Source organism: Equus caballus, chromosome 1 (assembly GCF_041296265.1).
Source record: "Equus caballus isolate H_3958 breed thoroughbred chromosome 1, TB-T2T, whole genome shotgun sequence".
Taxonomy (NCBI): Eukaryota; Metazoa; Chordata; class Mammalia; order Perissodactyla; family Equidae; genus Equus; species Equus caballus.
The window spans coordinates 109986245-110003966 of NC_091684.1; the positions used below are offsets into that span (position 1 = coordinate 109986245).

Genomic DNA, 17722 nt, shown 5'->3' on the forward strand with positions numbered 1-17722 from the left:
TCTTTTTCTTATTGCTTTGAAGATTTTCTGTCGGTCTTTGCCTTTCAACATATATATGAGCAGACTATAATGTGTCTGGGCATGGATATCTTTGCTTTTTCCCTACTTGGGGTTTGTTGATCTTCCTGAATCTATAGATTCATATTTTTCACTACATTTTGGATGTTTTGGCCATTATTTCTTCAAATATTTTTTTCTGTGCCTTTTTCGCTCCTCTTTCCTTATAAGGCTCCCATTACATGTATATTGGTGTGCTTGCTGGGGTCCCACAGGTCTCTGAGATTTTGTTCATTTTTCTTCTTTGTTCTTCAGATTGATAACACTTACTGATTTATCTTCAAGTTCACTGGTTCTTTCTTCTGACATCTATCTGATACTGAGCTCCTCTGGTGAAGTTTTCATTTCAGTTATACTTTTCAACTCCAGAATTTCCACTGGTTCATTTTTTTTTTAACATCTGTCTTTTTTTGTAATATTTTGTCTATTCTCTATTTATTGGATTATTATCATCATGTTGTTATTCTTTAAACATGAGTTTCTTTAGTGTTTTGAACATATTTATAGGAGGTGCTTTGAGTCTTTGTCTGTTATGTCCAACACTGGGGCCTTCTCTGAGACTGCTTCTATTGACTGCTTCTTCCCCTTGTTAAGGAAGGGCCTTGCTTTCCTGTTTGTTTGTTTTTTGCATGACTCAATTTTTTGTTGAAAATTGGATATTTTAGATAATATACTCTTGCAACTCTGGATTCAGTTCTCTGTCCTCCCCCCGTCCCACCTGAGGTTTGTTGTCTTTGCTATTTGTTTAATTACTTGCCTGGACTAAATCTGTGGAATCTGTGTCTTGTGGTATGTGGCCATTGATATTTTGGCTCAGTTTTTTGTTTGAATTCTTATGGGTTTTTACATTTTTTTCATGTCCTAAATTCCTGTTTTTATTTTTAAGCATGGCTTCCTAGGGGTCACCTCTATGTCTGCATAGTCAATGACTGGTCAGAGTTTGTGTTCAGATGCCCCAAGCACTAAGATTTTACTCAAAATTAAGGCAGTTTTTAAGTCTTCCCAGCTTTTATTTTCTTCTGGGCCCCTTTGCATCTCCTTTTCCTATGCACACAGGCTTATAGTCAGCCAGGAGTGAGTAGAGACCATGGACCCTCTCTGGTCTCTCCTCCACTTGTGCACAGGCTTTCAGTCAACCAGAGACATGTGGAGAGCTTATCGAGGACCCTTATGTTTGATCTTTCTGTTAAATTTCTGTCTAGTCTGCCAGTCTGGTGCTTGCCCCAACCAGCATCATGCCCTCAGAGTAGCTGAAGTGGACTTCTCTGTTCGTTTGCTATTGGGATTTCCATCCTTACTGACAGCACCACTGAGTGTAGGGTTTTCACCTTCCACTTCAAATCAAGCAGACTTCCTCCAATGAGGCTGCTGGTTTGCATGGTCAGCCAGCCCGCCCAGTGGAACTGTGCCAGCCAACATGGGAAAGTCATGGGAGGGAGGGAAAGACCCCAGATTCCCACTGTTCTTACCCGAGGTTCAGAAGTTTTCCATGAATACACGCTCCTCAATTTGTTGTATGTTTTAGTTGATTTCCGGAGTCTTGAAATGGTTGTTTGTGACAGTTTTGTCCAGTTTCACCATTGCTCTTTGAGGAGAGGATTTCCCAAGCTTCTCACACTGCAATTTCAGCCCCATTTTCTTTTCCCATCTTCTACAGAAGAAAAACCGTGTGGCAGTTAAAAGCATAGACTCTGACACCACATTACTCGGGCTTGAATCCTGGTACTGCCATTTACTACCTGCAAGACTTTAGTTAAGTTAACGTTAACATCTGGGCTTCTGTTTCCGCATCTGCAAAATGGGGATAATAATAGTATCTACCTAATGAGGTTGTTGTAATAATGAAATGGACTAGCATACATAGTGTCATGGGAGCAGTGCTGGCTCTTTGTAAATGCTACCAAATGTTAGCTCCTATGATTAGTTCAGTGAGGGCAGGGACTGTCTTTTATTTAGGACTTTAGCCCCCGTATCCTTGGCCTGGTGCCTTGCACATAGTCAGCTCACCTGACCCTCAGATCATCTTTACTAAGTGATGCTTGACATTCAGGGAAAATAAGGGCAGCTCTCACAGTAACTGCAGGTGTGAGGAGGAAAGACTGCAGGGGACCCAAGGAACAGATGGCTGCGTGCCTTGTTGAGGCCAAGCAGTCTTTGTCTTGGGCTCCTGTGTGTTTTTCCTCCCAGCCCCAGGAACTGCCTAAAATGCCCAGTGCTACTCACATAACATATTGAGTTTGAGACAGGTCTGCACACTCATGTTTCCAAACAGTTAATTGGCACGATTGCCACCAATGCAGAAGTTTCCTTGCATTGGGCACTCCAGACAGTGAAGCTTGGCCATGATGCTTAGTTAGGTATTTGCACAAAGGGAAGGGCCACCGGGGAGCTGTGGGAGGGCAGGGGGACCTTATAGTGTGTTTCACCAACCCAGGCTGCCGATCGCCCATACAGAGCCATCGTGGCAATGGGAAATTGGTCCTCCTTCCTCCAGTGGACACAACTGGGGGGAAGGGAGTACAAACTGAATTCAGTTCCCACTCACCCCCTCAGTGGGACACATTCGTGCAGGAAAGTGTATGTCCTGCACAGTTGGATGCAGTGACCTAGCTTAGCCCCCATCTCCCGGCTCTGTGCTCGGGAGCAGGACTGTAGACATGATAAGACAGCCCTTGCCCTCAAGAAGCTTTCAGCCTTTATGAGGGACGCCAGACATGCCAAAATAATGACAGCCTTATGGGAGTCTGTATGAAGTTCTATGGTTGCAAAGGAGAGGGTGAAGGAAGGCAGGGAGGGTTCCCAGAGGAGGTGGCATTTGGACTGCCTGCTGCTGGAGAAGTAGGGGTTTCCCAGGTGAGTGGAGGGAGCCGGGCCGTATTTTGGCCAATTCGAAGGCCAGGGGATGAGAGAGATCCAGGCCAGTGTAGGAAAGTGCCAGTCGGGATTGCTGCAGGAGGGAGGCTGAGAGGTAGCATGTGGCCAGCCCTCAGCGGGTCTGTTACCCCAAGGTGAGGAGCTCCGGCTTTTCCAGTTGGCAGCGGGCATCACAAGAGAGTTTTAAGTAGAGAATGAATTGGGGATGGATTGAATGAGGGGAGACAGGGAAGAGGATGGCAGCCAGTGCAGACACATTGGGAGAATTCAGGGAAGGGGGATGAGCAGCTGAGCTTAGACAGGAGGGGTCCCGATGAGGGAGTGAGGAGAGGGAGTGACAGGACGAGGGGCAAAGGCGGGTGGGATGTGGAACCGGGGATGACTGTCATGTGTCAAGGGCCTGGGACCTTGCAGATGTCAGTGAAATATTGATGTTCATGGGGAGAGGGATCGGAGGGCTGTGTGGGCAGGGCTGGGTGGTCAAGAGCAGAATGCTGGGGTGAGACTGTGGAGGCTGGGTGCTGTGGCCATCCAGGGGAGGGGGCTCTGGAGCACTGAGGTGCAGTGTGGCTGCAGGAAGAGATGGGTGTCATCAGCATGGAGGAGACAGACAGGAGAATGTGGGAATCTCCCCATGAGAATAGTGCAGTGACTCAAGAACACTCAGATGTGACCTTGGAGAATTCTGGCCATAGAGAACTACAGGAGAGGAGGTGGGGAGGGAGCAGGCGGGGAGGGAGGAGGAGAATGGAGGACAGCTGAGTTGTGCTTGTCACAAGACAGAGTGGTCAGCTGTGTCCGAGATCGAAGAAACCTGGTACGATAGGGCATTTAAGAAGTGGGAGCTCACTGGGAACCTTAATCCAGGGCAGCTTGCTGTGGCCATCACATAGTAGTGCAATGGGGTTGACGTGAGCCCAGGAAACAGGGAGCTGTGGACTTCCTTTCCGACGCTTGATGGAAGGCAAAGAGGAGCAGGAGGCAGTGACAAGAAAGATGACTTCAAGCTGTTGTTTTTACATGCATGAGCATTGGGCAAGTTTGTGGATAGGGTAAAGAAGGAGCCAGGGGAGAGCGAGAAGAGAAAGGAAAGAGGGCAGAGCGGTGGAGAAAGGTCTTCTGGAGACAAGAAGGGATGAGCGGGCGGAGGACCCATGCTGACTGGAGGAGGGCAGCTCTTCCCGAGTGGAGGTGAGGTGGGCGCCCCGCAGCGCATTCCCTCCTCACCTCTTCCTCCCAATAGGATCCCACCTCTGGCTCCTGCAGGAAGGGGCACTGTGCTCACAACCTGCACTTCGTTCACCTCTCCACTGCTTTGTTCAATCGCAGGTACACCTTCTGGTACTAAGTTTGATATATATTGGTGCAGCATTTTTAGCACCTTGAACAAGGTAACATGCATCCAAGTAGTAGGCGGAGGGAGGCCAAGGAGTGACATGTCTACTTTTCTTATGACACTGGGGACAGAACTGGGCTGGGCATCAGGAGACATCGTGTCACTTAGAAGTGTGTGATCCCAGGCAGATTACTTCCCTCCTTTGGGCTTCCGGTTCCTCCCAGTCAAATGTGGGCAATGGGCTAGGTCTTCCTCAACATCTCCTTGAGCAGTAACATCCGTGGGTCCTCTGATCGATCACTGTGTGTCTTGGGTGCAGCTGAGGGTGTTTGTGCCTGACATGCAGGGAAGGAACAGAGGAAACACCGACAGCTGGGTCAGAGCAACTTGCTGGTGTGCGCAGACTGAGGAAAATGAACCCTTAAGGCTTGTGCTCTTTCTTTCACTGTTCTGACACTAGAATTAGACTTTCTTAGTCTTCTGGAAGCTTTGTGAATGCTGCACATGGGCAGAACAAAACCATTTTGTTCTGACTGGTTTTATCTTACACCTGGACACGCAAGCTTTGGTAAGCGTATTATTTTCTTATCAGCTTATTTGTGGGGTTCATTTTCAAGAGAGGATATAATTAGGTGGAAGTAGATTATCTTGGTATTAGGGCTTAAGCCTACCTGTCTGGTGGTTTGCTCTTGAGAAATCTATGTATAATGATTTTGTACCCTGCCCTGGTAGACGCAGTTTATAAGTAATATACTCCTGTGGAATTATAAGTAGAATTTGAAGACCAGGAAGAAAAAGAAATGAAATGCTTATATGCAGCCTTGGCATCCCACACCATTGCTCTAGCATGGCTGCAGGATTGACTCTGAGATTCCTGGTAAGCAAAGCAAAAAGGGAAATCCAGCTGTCATCATCCTGTTTAATAGCCTTTGGTTGGAGGTAGGTAGGGTGAAAGAAGCAATAAAATTAGTTTCTAGGAGAAGCAGAGCTTTTTCTGTACTTAATTAAAAACATTTCTCATATCCGCCTTAACCCAGTGTTTCTGAAAGTATATTTTTTTCAAGGGATGCTCAGTATTTAAAAAAAAAACGTTTTCATAGTCAGGAGAGTTTCAGGAAATGCGACATAACATATATTTTGATGGATGACTAACAATGAATGTTAATTTGGAAATCTAAGTCTTGTCGTAAAGAAACCTGTTTATCTTTGTTCAACCCAGTGTTTTGAAAATTATTTTTGACTTTATAACGCGTTTCCTCCCTGCATAGCTTTTAACAATAACTAAGCTTTTTTTTTCCCTTTTTACAGCAACTTTGGTTACCAGTTGCTTGGGGTTGTCTCTGCTTACCTGATAGAGCCTGATAGCCCTCACCCCCTGGGGGTCAGGGGACCTCACTGAGGCAGGGGCACAGTGCTCGGTCGCTCGGGTGTGGAGTCAGGCGGGTGGGCTTCAGTCCTGGCACCCCGTCCACCCACTGGCAGCATGGCCGTCAGCGGGATGGTCATCTCCTCTGGCCTCAGGCTCCTCATCTGTCAAATTGGGATAGTAAAACTGCCTCCCTCTTGGAATCATAGTGTAGAATAAACTTGTTGATACATGTAAAGCCATCAGTACTGTACCTGGCATAAGTAATTAACAAGTGCTCCATGTGATTGTAATTAACATTACCCCCATTCCGGAGCCTGCCCTGATGCTGCATTCCTCCTGTGTTCCTGGGTACTAACTACTGTGTTTCTTTGGGCGCTGACTGCTTCTGTATTCTGGCACAGAGAAACTTTGTGAACACTTCGTGATAACTGCCTGTTTTCATAGTTGCTTCCATTATCCTGTGAGCTGGCTGAGGGCATCTTCAGCCCCTGGATGAGTCCCTGGCGCGGCAGGGTCCTCAGTGTGGGGTTTTCAGTTCATCTGACAGTAAGCCCAGGCCCAGCATATAGAGAAGCCTGATTCAGTGGAAACAGTTCTGCCTGGGGAGTTTGTGTGTGTGCGCGCAAATTGTGAGCATGTTAGATGGAAATCCCTTTCTTGAGACTATGTCTGCTCCTCTATACGTTTTTCTTGAATGTTGAGAAAATCATTTAACTCCTATTGTTTTTGAAGTTTCTCCAGTAATACAGACCAGCACCATGTAACTTGTCAATTGAAAGAATGTCACAAGTTATTGTGTGAAAGCTTCTAAACACAAACTAATAATAATAATCAGCCTGATGCAAAAATTTCTGGTAAGAACTTTAAGGCTCAGTAACTGAGTGGAAGAAAATTCCACTAGTTGTACCTGGCAGGATGGAGAATCTTTGTTTTTCTATAATGGACCACTGAGCTATAGAGAAAAATCAATGATGAGATTTATAAGTAGGAAGTAATTAAATTTAGGGATTTTTTTTTTAGAAGAGACTCACAAAATGTTACACATTCTCTCAGAATTAATTGAACATAAGATTTCATGAAATAGAAGGAATAATACAAAATATGCTTCCTTTATATTTTAGGGCCATTTAGGGAAGAAAGTTAGTAGGAGAAGAGAGAGATGAGAGAAACTAAGAAATGGGGTGTGGAGGGAAAAATAGTCTGAGGAAGATGCAAATAATGAAGAAAGATGCAGGAAATGCCAGAGAGGAGGACTCGGAGACAGAAACCAATGAGGCCTTTCTAAGGAAAGCTGGTCTGAGACTCTCACTCTCAGATGGAGTGATCAAAGGAAATGATGATGCCTATTATAAAAGACCCAGGTACAGAGACGGCTGGCAGGCTCTCAGGATAACTGCTGCAGGGAACGGCGAAGCCACGTTGCTAATTTGCAACCCCAGGCATAACTACACTCGCAGTGACAGCATTGCACAGAGCGTTTCCCCACTTTGAAGCTTATGGCCAAGCTGTGAAGGCAGAATCATCATCTCCACATTACAGATGGAAAAAGGGAGTTGCAGGCATGTTAAGTGCCCTGCCTAAGGGTCCAGTGTTAGTGTGTGGCTCCGAAAATCTCCCGTGTTTTCCATCTTCTCCTCCCCTCGTCCCCTCACACATACTGATGTCTTTGGCCTGGACTGGAGGCCAGAGTTAGGTCTAAATCAGAGATATTCCGTGTAATGCTTACTCTGCTTTTTAAGAAAAATGGTTGTAAAATTACACCCCTATATTCTGTGGGTATAATACAGGCTAAATCATTCCACCAGAAATAAAGCAACATTGACTAAATGTCTCTCTTCCCTGGCTGACCTGTGAGGTGGGCAGGCAGATGATCTGTTTACCACCAGGGCAGTTACAGGAGGTGCTCATGTCTTGTCTTCCGTTACCTGGTTCCGTAAACCTCGGATCCTGGAATTCGCAAGTGAATGCCTTATGTGTGCCATTTCCCCAGTGCCCTAAATTACTTGCTCCCAGGAGCTGCTGTTCAGATGAAAAACAAAAGCCCTCAGTGTGTCTTGCTCGCCTGATGAAATTGCCACTGCGGTTTCATCACGGGGACACGCTCTCTGGGTTGAGGTGGTTAAGCCCCTTCCCCCGCTTTCCTGCGGGAAAGCATGTTCTTGGCACATCAGACGAGAAATTGAAGTTGCCTTGCAAATTGCTTTCTTGGGATTAAAAAAAAAACAAAAAACCAACTTGCATTAATGTTGTGCCTAGAATGATTTTGCTGTGTGAGCAACAGGAGTGCTTCACAAATTTGTTATGAATGGCCAGTGTTTTTACTACCAGACGTAGAATAATGCGATTTCCCAAACTGGATAGATGGAGAACTGTAGAGCAGTTGGGCGAGCTCCGGCCTGCAGCCAGATCCAGCCCACTGCTTGTTTTTGTTAATAAAGTTTTATTGGAACGCAGCCATGCCCAGCATTTACATATTGCCTACAGAAGCTGCTTTTGTCCTACTGTGGCAGAGTCTGAGTAGTTGCTACAGAGACCATGAGGCCCCAAAGCCCAAAATATTTACTCTCTGGCCCTTCTCAGAAAAAATGGGCTGATCCCTCTTCAGGGGGCCGAGGGTGCTTTGCGTGACTGCAGTTTCATGGGAGGTTGACATCTTCTGGACTGTTCCAGCATCTGCTCCCTGACCTGGGCCCTGCTGCTGTGCATGTCGCTGGAGGGTGCAGCTTCCTCCAGGTCCCCGGGGGCAGCCTGCTGGCCTCTGTCATGTCCTATGCCCCTCAGCACAGAAGTGCTTTTAGATGCAGCCTCTCTGTTCTCCCCGGCTCCTCCCAGCCTCCCAGCACTCAGCCCTCACAGGGGCTCTGGAAGGAGCCAGGGGAGACCCCCTCAAGGTCCTTTCGGCTCCGCCTTCCTTGACCTGGGCCTCCCATCAGCTGCCGGCTTGACTGCACTTTACTTCGGAGGCATCTCTCACATGGGTGCCCTTCTTTGACGTTCTGCTGGTGGTACCCTGCTGAAGCCTCATTTCTCACCAGTCCTCTTGAAATAACTGCCTCGGCAGTTTCGAATCACTCCACGCTATGCAACACTGCCACGATAATGTTGAAGGATGGCTTCCGCTCAAGAACCTCCCTTGGCTCCCCATGGACCTGCAAATCAAGGGCGGACCCTCAGCCTGGCCTTCAAGACTGTTGTATCTCAGATTACTCCTCACAGCGCTCTGAGGCCAAAAGGTCATCTTCCCTTAGCCCAGGGGTGGTCTGAAGTTTCCTTCCATCATGCCATGCCTCCCACACGCTGCTGATCTTTGCTTTTGGAATAGTGTGGCACCTCCCACCCCTCCCTTGAAAATCCAGTTCATCCTTGTTGCATCCCAGTTACATTTTCCTCCATGTGCAGCCACATGTATGTTCTCATTCCCTTGAAGCTTCTGCCACCCTGTTCCCTTTCCCTGTGTTGTAGGCTGTGTTGTTTGTTTCTCTCTGCTCTCCCCAGATTGCAAACTCCCACAGGGCAGGGATTGCCTCTCCATCATACTTAGGTTTCTTGCACCTCCCACAGAGCAGGCACGCTGTGTGTGGAATTGAATTGGAAGTCACACAGAGCATGCACACCCGTGACGAGGGCAGCTCTTTTACGTGCACCTACTGTGTGCCAGCTGCTCTGATACACGATCTCATGATGCTCATTCAAGCAAGGATTGTTGTCCCCACTGCCCAGGTGTGGAAACAGACTCAGAAAGAATGCCTTGGCCAAGTGCTGTCAAAGCTAGATTTGAACTTGAGGCTCCCTGTTCCGGTAGTGCACTGATGTGGCCAGGTTACCCTGTTGTAGACACCCCTGCACACACAGCCCTCTGCAGTGTCCACACACTGTGTCTTGTATGCACACACATGTACTTCCAACTGTCTGTGTATTAGAATCACCTGGGGGACTTTGAAAATATTCACGCCCAGGCCCAGATGGCACAAATTATATCAGAGTCCGGGGGTGGGGGTGCTAGGTGCTGACTGGTGTGTTTCAAAAGCTGCCCAGGTGATTCCCATCCAGGCTCCTTTCCCTAAGCCAGAGTAAGGAGGGCTTCTGGGAGCAGTCCTGGGCTTCAGCTGCCGCTGCTAAGAACTTGGCTGCTGCTTCAGCAAGTTCCTGGTAACCTTGGCCCTTTGGAAGGTGACGAAGGGCCCATCTGTACCTGGCCGTGGTCTCTGGGTGTCTCCTGTCTTACAGCATTTAGGACAGCATGGACTGAAGTCTCCCTTTTGGGCTGGGCCCCCATCACTGCAGTTGGCCTGAGTGTGCCTTAGGCACCCTAAGAAGTGAGCCTCCCCAAAATGCGACCCAGCTTTCCCATACAAGGAGAGCGCGTCTCTAGGAACTGGAAATGACTGTGTGCTTTCAATTTGTATCTGATTTTAAAAAAACTCTTGAATCTTGAGTGGGGGTAGGCTTGGTGAGGAGAAGAGGTCCAGTAGAGCAGTGGTTCTCAAAGCGTGGTCCCCTGACCAGCAGCATCAGCATCACCTGGGAGCGTGTCAGAACTATAAAATGCCAGATGCATCCCAGACCTGCTGAATCAGAAACTCTGAGGCTGGAGCCCGGCAGTCCGACACCCTCCTGGTGATTTTGCTGCCACTGAAGGTTGAGAACCACAGCTCCAACTTGACGGTGAGTATGTGTGTGGACACCTGGAATGCCTGTGGTATTCAGCCCCAGCTGGGCATCAGAGACCCCAGGACTTTGATAAAACCTTGGATTCCTGAGCTTCCTCTCTGGGTTTGGGAATCTATTTTTAACAATTGCTCCCGGAGATTCTAAAGTGCCAGCCGGGTTTTTTTTTTTTGAATTGTGGTAGTGGAAACCTGATAAATGTTGCATTCTTTTAATAATAACTTCATATCCACTTGGCGCAGGAGAAGGACACTTCCTCTTTTCTTTTCCTCCTGGAGTTGCGGCTCCTTCGTCTCTAATTATCAAGACGTTTTCCATCCATCTTGTTACCATTAAGTAAAGACAGCCGTTTGCTTTAGCGTGCATCGTCCTCGTTGCTGGACTGTTCATGCCACATAAAAGCCACAAGTGGGTTTTATGGCCTCATGCATACTTAATTAGTCCATCTTCTCAAAATTGTGTTTTGAGTGAGTGAAGACATTAGCCTCCGATCTCATTGATCTGCAAAGCATCTTTTCAGAGTGTTTGCATAGCTTAACTGTTGATCCACTGGGGTGTCCCTGAGGCCTGTGAGAGGCCACTGGTCAAGGAGGTGCAGACCCTACTCCTTCCTGTCACCCTGGGCCTTGCTCTGCAAAGAGCAGGTTTGAGGCAGGACAAGAGCTGCAGGCACAGGCGTCAGTGCTCTCTCTAGAAGAGCTGATTATTTTTTGTTTTGCCCACAGCTGTCTCTATCCCCACCACCCTTATCGGTCATCATAAATGTCCACACCTGCGTGATATTTTATGACAGGTCACACCTGCTGAAACGGAGCAGTTGTCATGTTTCAGATATGCTGCCTGGTATGTATGTCACTAAGCCTCATAGTGGAAATGAAATATGGCTTCTGCTCCAACCCTTCCCAACTGCCTGCCCTTCCTCCCACTTCCCTTGTCCTTTACGCCTGTGGTGGAGGTCACCAGGCTGCAGACTCACCAGACTGCTCGAGGTGAACTGGGACACCCAGAGGACCCTGCCCAGATCTATCCCTGTTCCATCCCTGTTCCATTTATGCATCCGGCCTCTTCTGGGCATCTCTCAAGCCTCAGTGCAAAGGCCTGGGTGAAGGCCCCCTGAAGCTCCCCACCTCGCCTGCCTTCCTTTGCGCTCCCACACTGCATTAACTACTGTCAGCCTCTGTGAGAGCACTTACTCTATCACGCTTGTTTGTGTTATGAAGGAGAGGAGTGAATAAATGAAGCCTTTGTTTTCACTTGCCCAGAGCTTTCAGAAAGAACTTCTTTGGGAATATTTGCAAGCCATTTTAATGAGACTAGGACTCACTAAATTTCATTTATCTACAATTGCAAATACTTGGTTTGAAAAATAACGGTCTAACCACATAACCAAGGCTGGTTGTGAGCTGATCTTGACTTGGTTAGAAAGCACAATGGAAACAGGAATCAGAATTAGAATGCGGGCGATAGCTGGACACCCGGATGCCCTGTTGTTGGTTACAGACGGGGCCGTGCCAGTGTTAGAACCCTGCTCCTCAGCACTCGCCCTAGGACCCGTGCTGAAGGAAGGACCACAGCAATGTGTGCACTGTGTTAGCACTGTGCTCCTCTCCCTCCACAGAATCACCAATGGGGGGTTGTAACAAAATCCCAGGGCCCAGGCTGCTCCCCAGACCGGTTGAGTCAGAAACGTGGGAGGGACCAGGCATCTGAAATTTTTAGCGCTTCCAAAGGTGCTTTCATCTGAAGGTAGCGCTGAGAACCACGGGGCTAAAGAAGTCTGTTTAAATGTGTGGGGTTGAACACGAGGCTAAGAGGAGTCACTGGGCTTCTCTACTTTTCTATAATAAAGGCAAATAGAATAGAGGCACGCTACTCATCACAGGTGTTTGCACATAGGCACATGTGTGGCCATTGCCGCGAGGGTGGGGATGCACGGATATTGACAACAGTGCACTTATTTATACATTTGGAGGAAAGTTACACCCATGAGACCCTTCTTCCTCCCTTTCCTTAGCAGCACATGTCCAATTGATCAGCAGACGCGGCCCCGTCTCCCTGAGGATAGAATTCTGCCTCTACAATGCTTCTGCAATTTCCCTGCTCATTTCCACTGCTGCTGTATTGATTCGGCCTTTTTTTCCTCCCTTCTCTCAGTAATAGTCCAGCCTTTTTCTCTGCTGGCATTCATTTCTTTACTCTTCTGCCATCCATTGTCCACACTGCAGTCACATCTGGTGTCACTCTTATGCTTTTAGAATCTCTGATGTTCCCGGATGCCCACAGAGAAATGATGATAATGGTTCTAGATGGCCCTTACCTAGCATTTGAGCGTGTATGTTCTTTACTCGTGGCACCAGCTCTAAGAGGCAGCGCTCTTCTCTCCATGTTACAGATGGGAGAGTGAAAGCACATGGTCAACTGCCGAAGGTCACACAGAATCAGGATGGCCCTGGGCGTTCTGGCCCCCGAGTGCTGGCTCTGCACCCCTCCGCTGCCTCTCCCTATGCTCTCCTGCCAGGTCTGTGCTAACGGACTTTTCACAGCTTATTTCTAATCTTCCCATACATCCTGCCAGGTAGTTGTTTCTCCTATTTCACAGAAATTAAAGCTTGGACAGGTTAAGTAACTTGGCCAAAATCATAGAGCTAATTAAGGAAATAGTAGCTGGGATTCAAACCAGGTCTTCCTCCACCATCTGCATTCTTTCTACCCTACTGCCCGGTTTTACCTGATTTCTTGAGAGTGATATCGGTGGCTCCTTATAATCTGTCACCAACCCGCCTCTCCAACTCTTTTTCATTCTGTTGTTAAATCATGTCACCTGACTTTTGCTCAGGCTGTTCCTTTTGCCAGGAATGTTCTTCCCTGTCCAGCTGGGGCTGTCAGCCCTTCCACGACAGATACTGTGGTCTTGCTGATGATACCCTGAGTGGAACCTGCAAACAGCAGGCGAGGGAGGCCATTTGCATTTTCTCTCCACTTCAAGAAGCCCTAAACTAATGCATCCCCTCTTGACTCCCCCTAGTGTGATGTTTGCAGCATGAATGTAACATCCAGTCACTTTGCATTATAGTTGTGTACTTGTTTACTTTTCTGCTAGGTGACATCCTGAGGCCAGGTGTCATCACTTCCTCATTTTTCTGTCTCCTGCGTCTAGGGCACTGCCAGGTCAACAGCAGATGTTCGGTAAATATTTGGTAAACAAATGGAGGGCAGACAAGAATACAAAGGTTGAGAAAGTCCTCAAAATACCCCCTCCAAGGGGCCTTAGTGGAGCTGTCCTGCACAGAACAGGGATGTATTTACCTGGCCTCCAGGGAAAGGAACTTTGTTTGGAAGCTTCTAGAAGGAAGGGAAGAGCTGATGATTATCCTAATGAGCTAATCTAGCTTGTCCATTTTGCCACTCAGGCTTTTGTTTCCTTTTGGTTTTATGTATTTCCTAAAGGTATGCTTTGCTAACCTCTGGGTAAAGAGGCCCTTGCTCCCCAGCCCGCGCAGCATGGGCCTTCTAAATAGGATAGAGTAAAGAGCACGTGAGAACTGTGGGCGTCCTATGAGCCCTAAATGGTGGGGCTAGGGGCAGTGGAAGTTGTGCTTCCCGAATAGACAAAGAACCTTTCAGGATAGAAACAAGTGCCAGGAAAAACTTCTTTGCCATTGGCAAAGTTAATTCTTTAACCATTGGATTAGGATGAGCATAGTAAGTAAACATTTCGCGGACCCTTCAGGTTTAAATCACTTTCTGCAGGTGCCTTTTTGCAGCTGGTAAAAAAAATTGCAGGGTGGGAGGGTCTGGGACTAGCAGGGACCCTGTGAGGCCGGAAGGGGCTGCCTCGGTGGTGTCATCTGGGTCGGCGTTGAGATTTCCTTTTGCATCCCGCAGGTGAGCGTGCTGACCACGCTGGAGCGGAGGTTCAACCTGCAGAGCGCCGACGTGGGCGTGATCGCCAGCAGCTTCGAGATCGGGAACCTGGCGCTCATCCTCTTCGTGAGCTACTTCGGGGCGCGCGGGCACCGGCCGCGCCTCATCGGCTGCGGCGGCATCGTCATGGCGCTGGGCGCGCTGCTCTCGGCGCTGCCCGAGTTCCTGACGCACCAGTACAAGTACGAGGCGGGCGAGATCCGCTGGGGCGCCGAGGGCCGCGACGTCTGCGCCGCCAACGGCTCGGGCGGCGACCAGGGGCCCGACCCTGACCTCATCTGCCGCAGCCGGACCGCCACCAACATGATGTACTTGCTGCTCATTGGGGCCCAGGTGCTCCTGGGGATCGGTGCTACCCCCGTGCAGCCGCTGGGCGTCTCCTACATCGACGACCACGTGCGCAGGAAGGACTCCTCTCTCTACATAGGTAGGAGCTGCAGCAGCGCCCTGGGCGTGCGGTTCTTTTTGGGTTCCTGCTCTGTGTTAGTAACCAGGGTGTGTGGGGAAGGAAAGGGGGGCCCGTGAGCTTTTTATTTAGCCCAAGAGCACTGGTTCTCAGACTGGGCTGCACAGCTCTGGGATTTTGAGAAATGCTGCTGCCTGAGTTGTACTCCCAGGAATAATGATGTAGTTGGTCTGGGGTGCAACCTGAACATGGAGCCCTTTTGAAAATCTCCCCAAGTGGTTCTAATGTGCAGCAGAATTTGAGCTCAGCTGGGCTAGAGCGTTAATACACCTTGAACGGGCAGACATGGTCAGAAGGAGGTTTATGTTTGTTTATCTGCTTTTGTGTGTGTGTGTGGACTTTGGGCTATCTGGCATTAGCCACGAAGGCATCCTTGGGGTCTATGCATTGGAAGCTTCAGTTTTTAATAATCAAAACGATCTTCTGGTCATTGTCCTATTGAAGCTCAAAGGGAGAGAGCATTGCATTGTTGGTATTTGGTATCATTGGAAGTTGGTAAATTTGAGTAGTTTTTTTCTGTAGTGGAGATAGGCACTGGAACTGGCTATTTAGGAAGAAATAAGGTACATCTGAGTTTTAAAAAATTATTTTGCACGCTAATAGTTTCTGATATTTTATGCTGGAAGGATGGAAGCCATTTGCAGGTGTAGGGTGGGAAGTATCTTAGTGGTGACTTGCTGTTACAGTAAAAGGGGTCCTCAGTCACTGCTTCTGGACACTGTCACATGGTCATTTGTAGGGCTAGGGCTGGCCTGCCCAGCATCTCCATCCGTTGTGTACCAAGTATAATTTTGCCTCCCACGAGCTGTTGGATTGTTATGACATATCCCCAGTCTCTGAGTGCTAAGCTTTGGAAAAATTACCTCTACCTGCAGAAGCTTAGTGCCTCCGGAAGGAAGGGTGCCTTGAGGTATAAAGTTAATTATAATATGGAGGTTTAGCTTAAAATAGAATTTGAACAGAACTTAACATAAAGCTTCATATTTGCCAAGCTTCCACCCTATGCTGCCCAAGCTTTCTGAGACAGGAGGTGTTACACACCTGAATGCTGAGTTTCCTCTCTGCCTTTCTGTCCCAGCTATGGCATAGACGCCTTTGTGGAATAAACGTGTTGCAGACACTCTATGAACAGACTCAGGGTGAGAAAGGCAGAGAGAGTATGTGCTTCCCCGTTCACGGTGGAGCACTCGTGAGCCTGGTCACGGCCTGCCTGTGGAACGTAAAGTAGAAGAGAAGACTGCTCAGGCTGAAGATGGCCAGCCCCTCCCTCCATATGCTTAGGGGCTTGCATAACTATGTCTGAAGGTTGGTGCAGTGGGGAGCGGGGGCTAACGAAATCATTGACATTTTGTTACTTTTAAAGCTGGAGTGACAGCTACTCCACGTGAGTCTGTTGCAGACTAAGACACGGGCCACAGCACGTAGCCAAAATAGTCTCCTGAGGTGGTCAGACGATTGGCCTCTAACCAAACTGATGTCACCCTAGGACCCTGGGAGAGGGGTTTTTTTCTGGTAGCAATAACAGCAATAGATAAATCTGAGCATCATTCTTGTCTCTAATGATAGAATAAATTTAGAACTTTCTCTCCACTCTCTCTCCTGAAGTCATGCCCGTGCTGGATCACCTCTGCAGGGGCTTCCTGCCTGGAGCTGCAGGCTCAGAGCCCTCTTCCGGAAGTCTTCCCTGATGAGTTAGGCTGTGGTTGCCTCCCACTCGAGAGGGCCTGGTTTTTGTGTGTGCAAAGCTTTAGGGTTTGGAAGCATTTTGCTTTCAGGTGTGGGAGGTGGAGGCATGGGCAGTAGGGCTGACCGTGTGAGGCAAGGGGCCTTCTCCAGTTCGCCTTGACTATGCAATTTATGAGTTTTTGGTAGGAAGAATGTTTTGGCCAAATTTCTCCTTGGGCGCCTTTTCTTCTGTGGTAGTAAGCAGCCAGAGGTTTGAGAGTCTCTTGTTTGCATGGTGCATGGAGATCTTGGGGGCTTTGGTCCCTCTGGCCACATTCCAAAACATGACAGCACGTGCCCCTGGAGATGGACTCTCTAAGTCTTTCCAAACTGGGTTTATGGGTCTGTGTTTACAGGGAGCAGCAGAGAGCAAGCCTTCTGCACAGATTGGCCTCAATAGGTGGCCTTTGATTCCATGCATGGTTTGAATTCTCGAGGAACAATTTAAGAAGACCGTAGCGTAGCAGAGCATAACTGGTTCATTCATTTACTGTACGGGTCATAAAAAAGTGTTTGTGATCACGAGACTATTTTAGCATTTATCTCCCTTAATAGGGTGCTAGTTCCTGGAGCCACTTACCTTTGCTTCAGGAAGTGTTTGGGGGAGCCCACTGAACAGGATTGATGTAAATTTATGGCCTCTTAACTCCCTGTGGAGAGGAGGGCAGTCTGAAGGGACTGGGACTGTGGGTGTAGACGTGTACCTGTTGGGGTAGAATAGCGTGTGCCCCCTGGTCCTAGCTTCTGCACAGCTGGGTAAGAGAGAGAGGCCCACAACCAGCTGTCTGATCATACGCCTAAAATGTGAGTGTGGCTCGGAGATTGAAAGGATTCTAGATATTGCGTGTAGTAGACACAGGCTTACTCACAGCGGATCCCTACCTGTGGCTGTCAGCAGGGAGGGAGATGATAACCATGCAGTGCTCGGGCCGCAGGTCACTGGTGGCAGGACCTGCCCCCCTGGGTTGCCTGCGTGGTGGGTCACCAGATGGGTGACCTCTGTAGCCTGGTCATAGATCCCACTATAACCGGGGGAAAGTGATGCAGGCTATCTTGAGTCAAGCTGATATTTTCAGTCAAGCTGAAATGACTGTTTGCTTTGGCCTCTTGTGGCCGGGCCACTGCCAAACTCTTGGATTCCTCCATGGGCCATTCACAAGGGGCTTCTCTGGCTGGCACCATTCTGCGGCCGCTCCTCTCCAGCGTGGGGAGGGAGCCAAGGCAGCTCATTACCAGGAGTCAAAACCCAATGAATGGCGACGCGGCTCTGCTGGCAGGCTTTTCACTATGGCAGAGTGTGGAG

General features: G+C 48.6%; 1 protein-coding gene across 2 annotated transcripts in view; it reads left to right on the forward strand.

Annotated features, from left to right (window-relative positions):
* The window catches only part of SLCO3A1 (solute carrier organic anion transporter family member 3A1), a 295928-nt gene that overhangs the window by 52587 nt on the left and 225619 nt on the right, over positions 1-17722 (forward strand). For both annotated transcript variants that reach the window (XM_005602811.4, XM_023650742.2), the window contains exon 2: positions 14190-14655. In XM_005602811.4, the coding sequence (XP_005602868.3) occupies positions 14190-14655 (466 nt within the window). The remainder of the gene's footprint in view (positions 1-14189; positions 14656-17722) is intronic.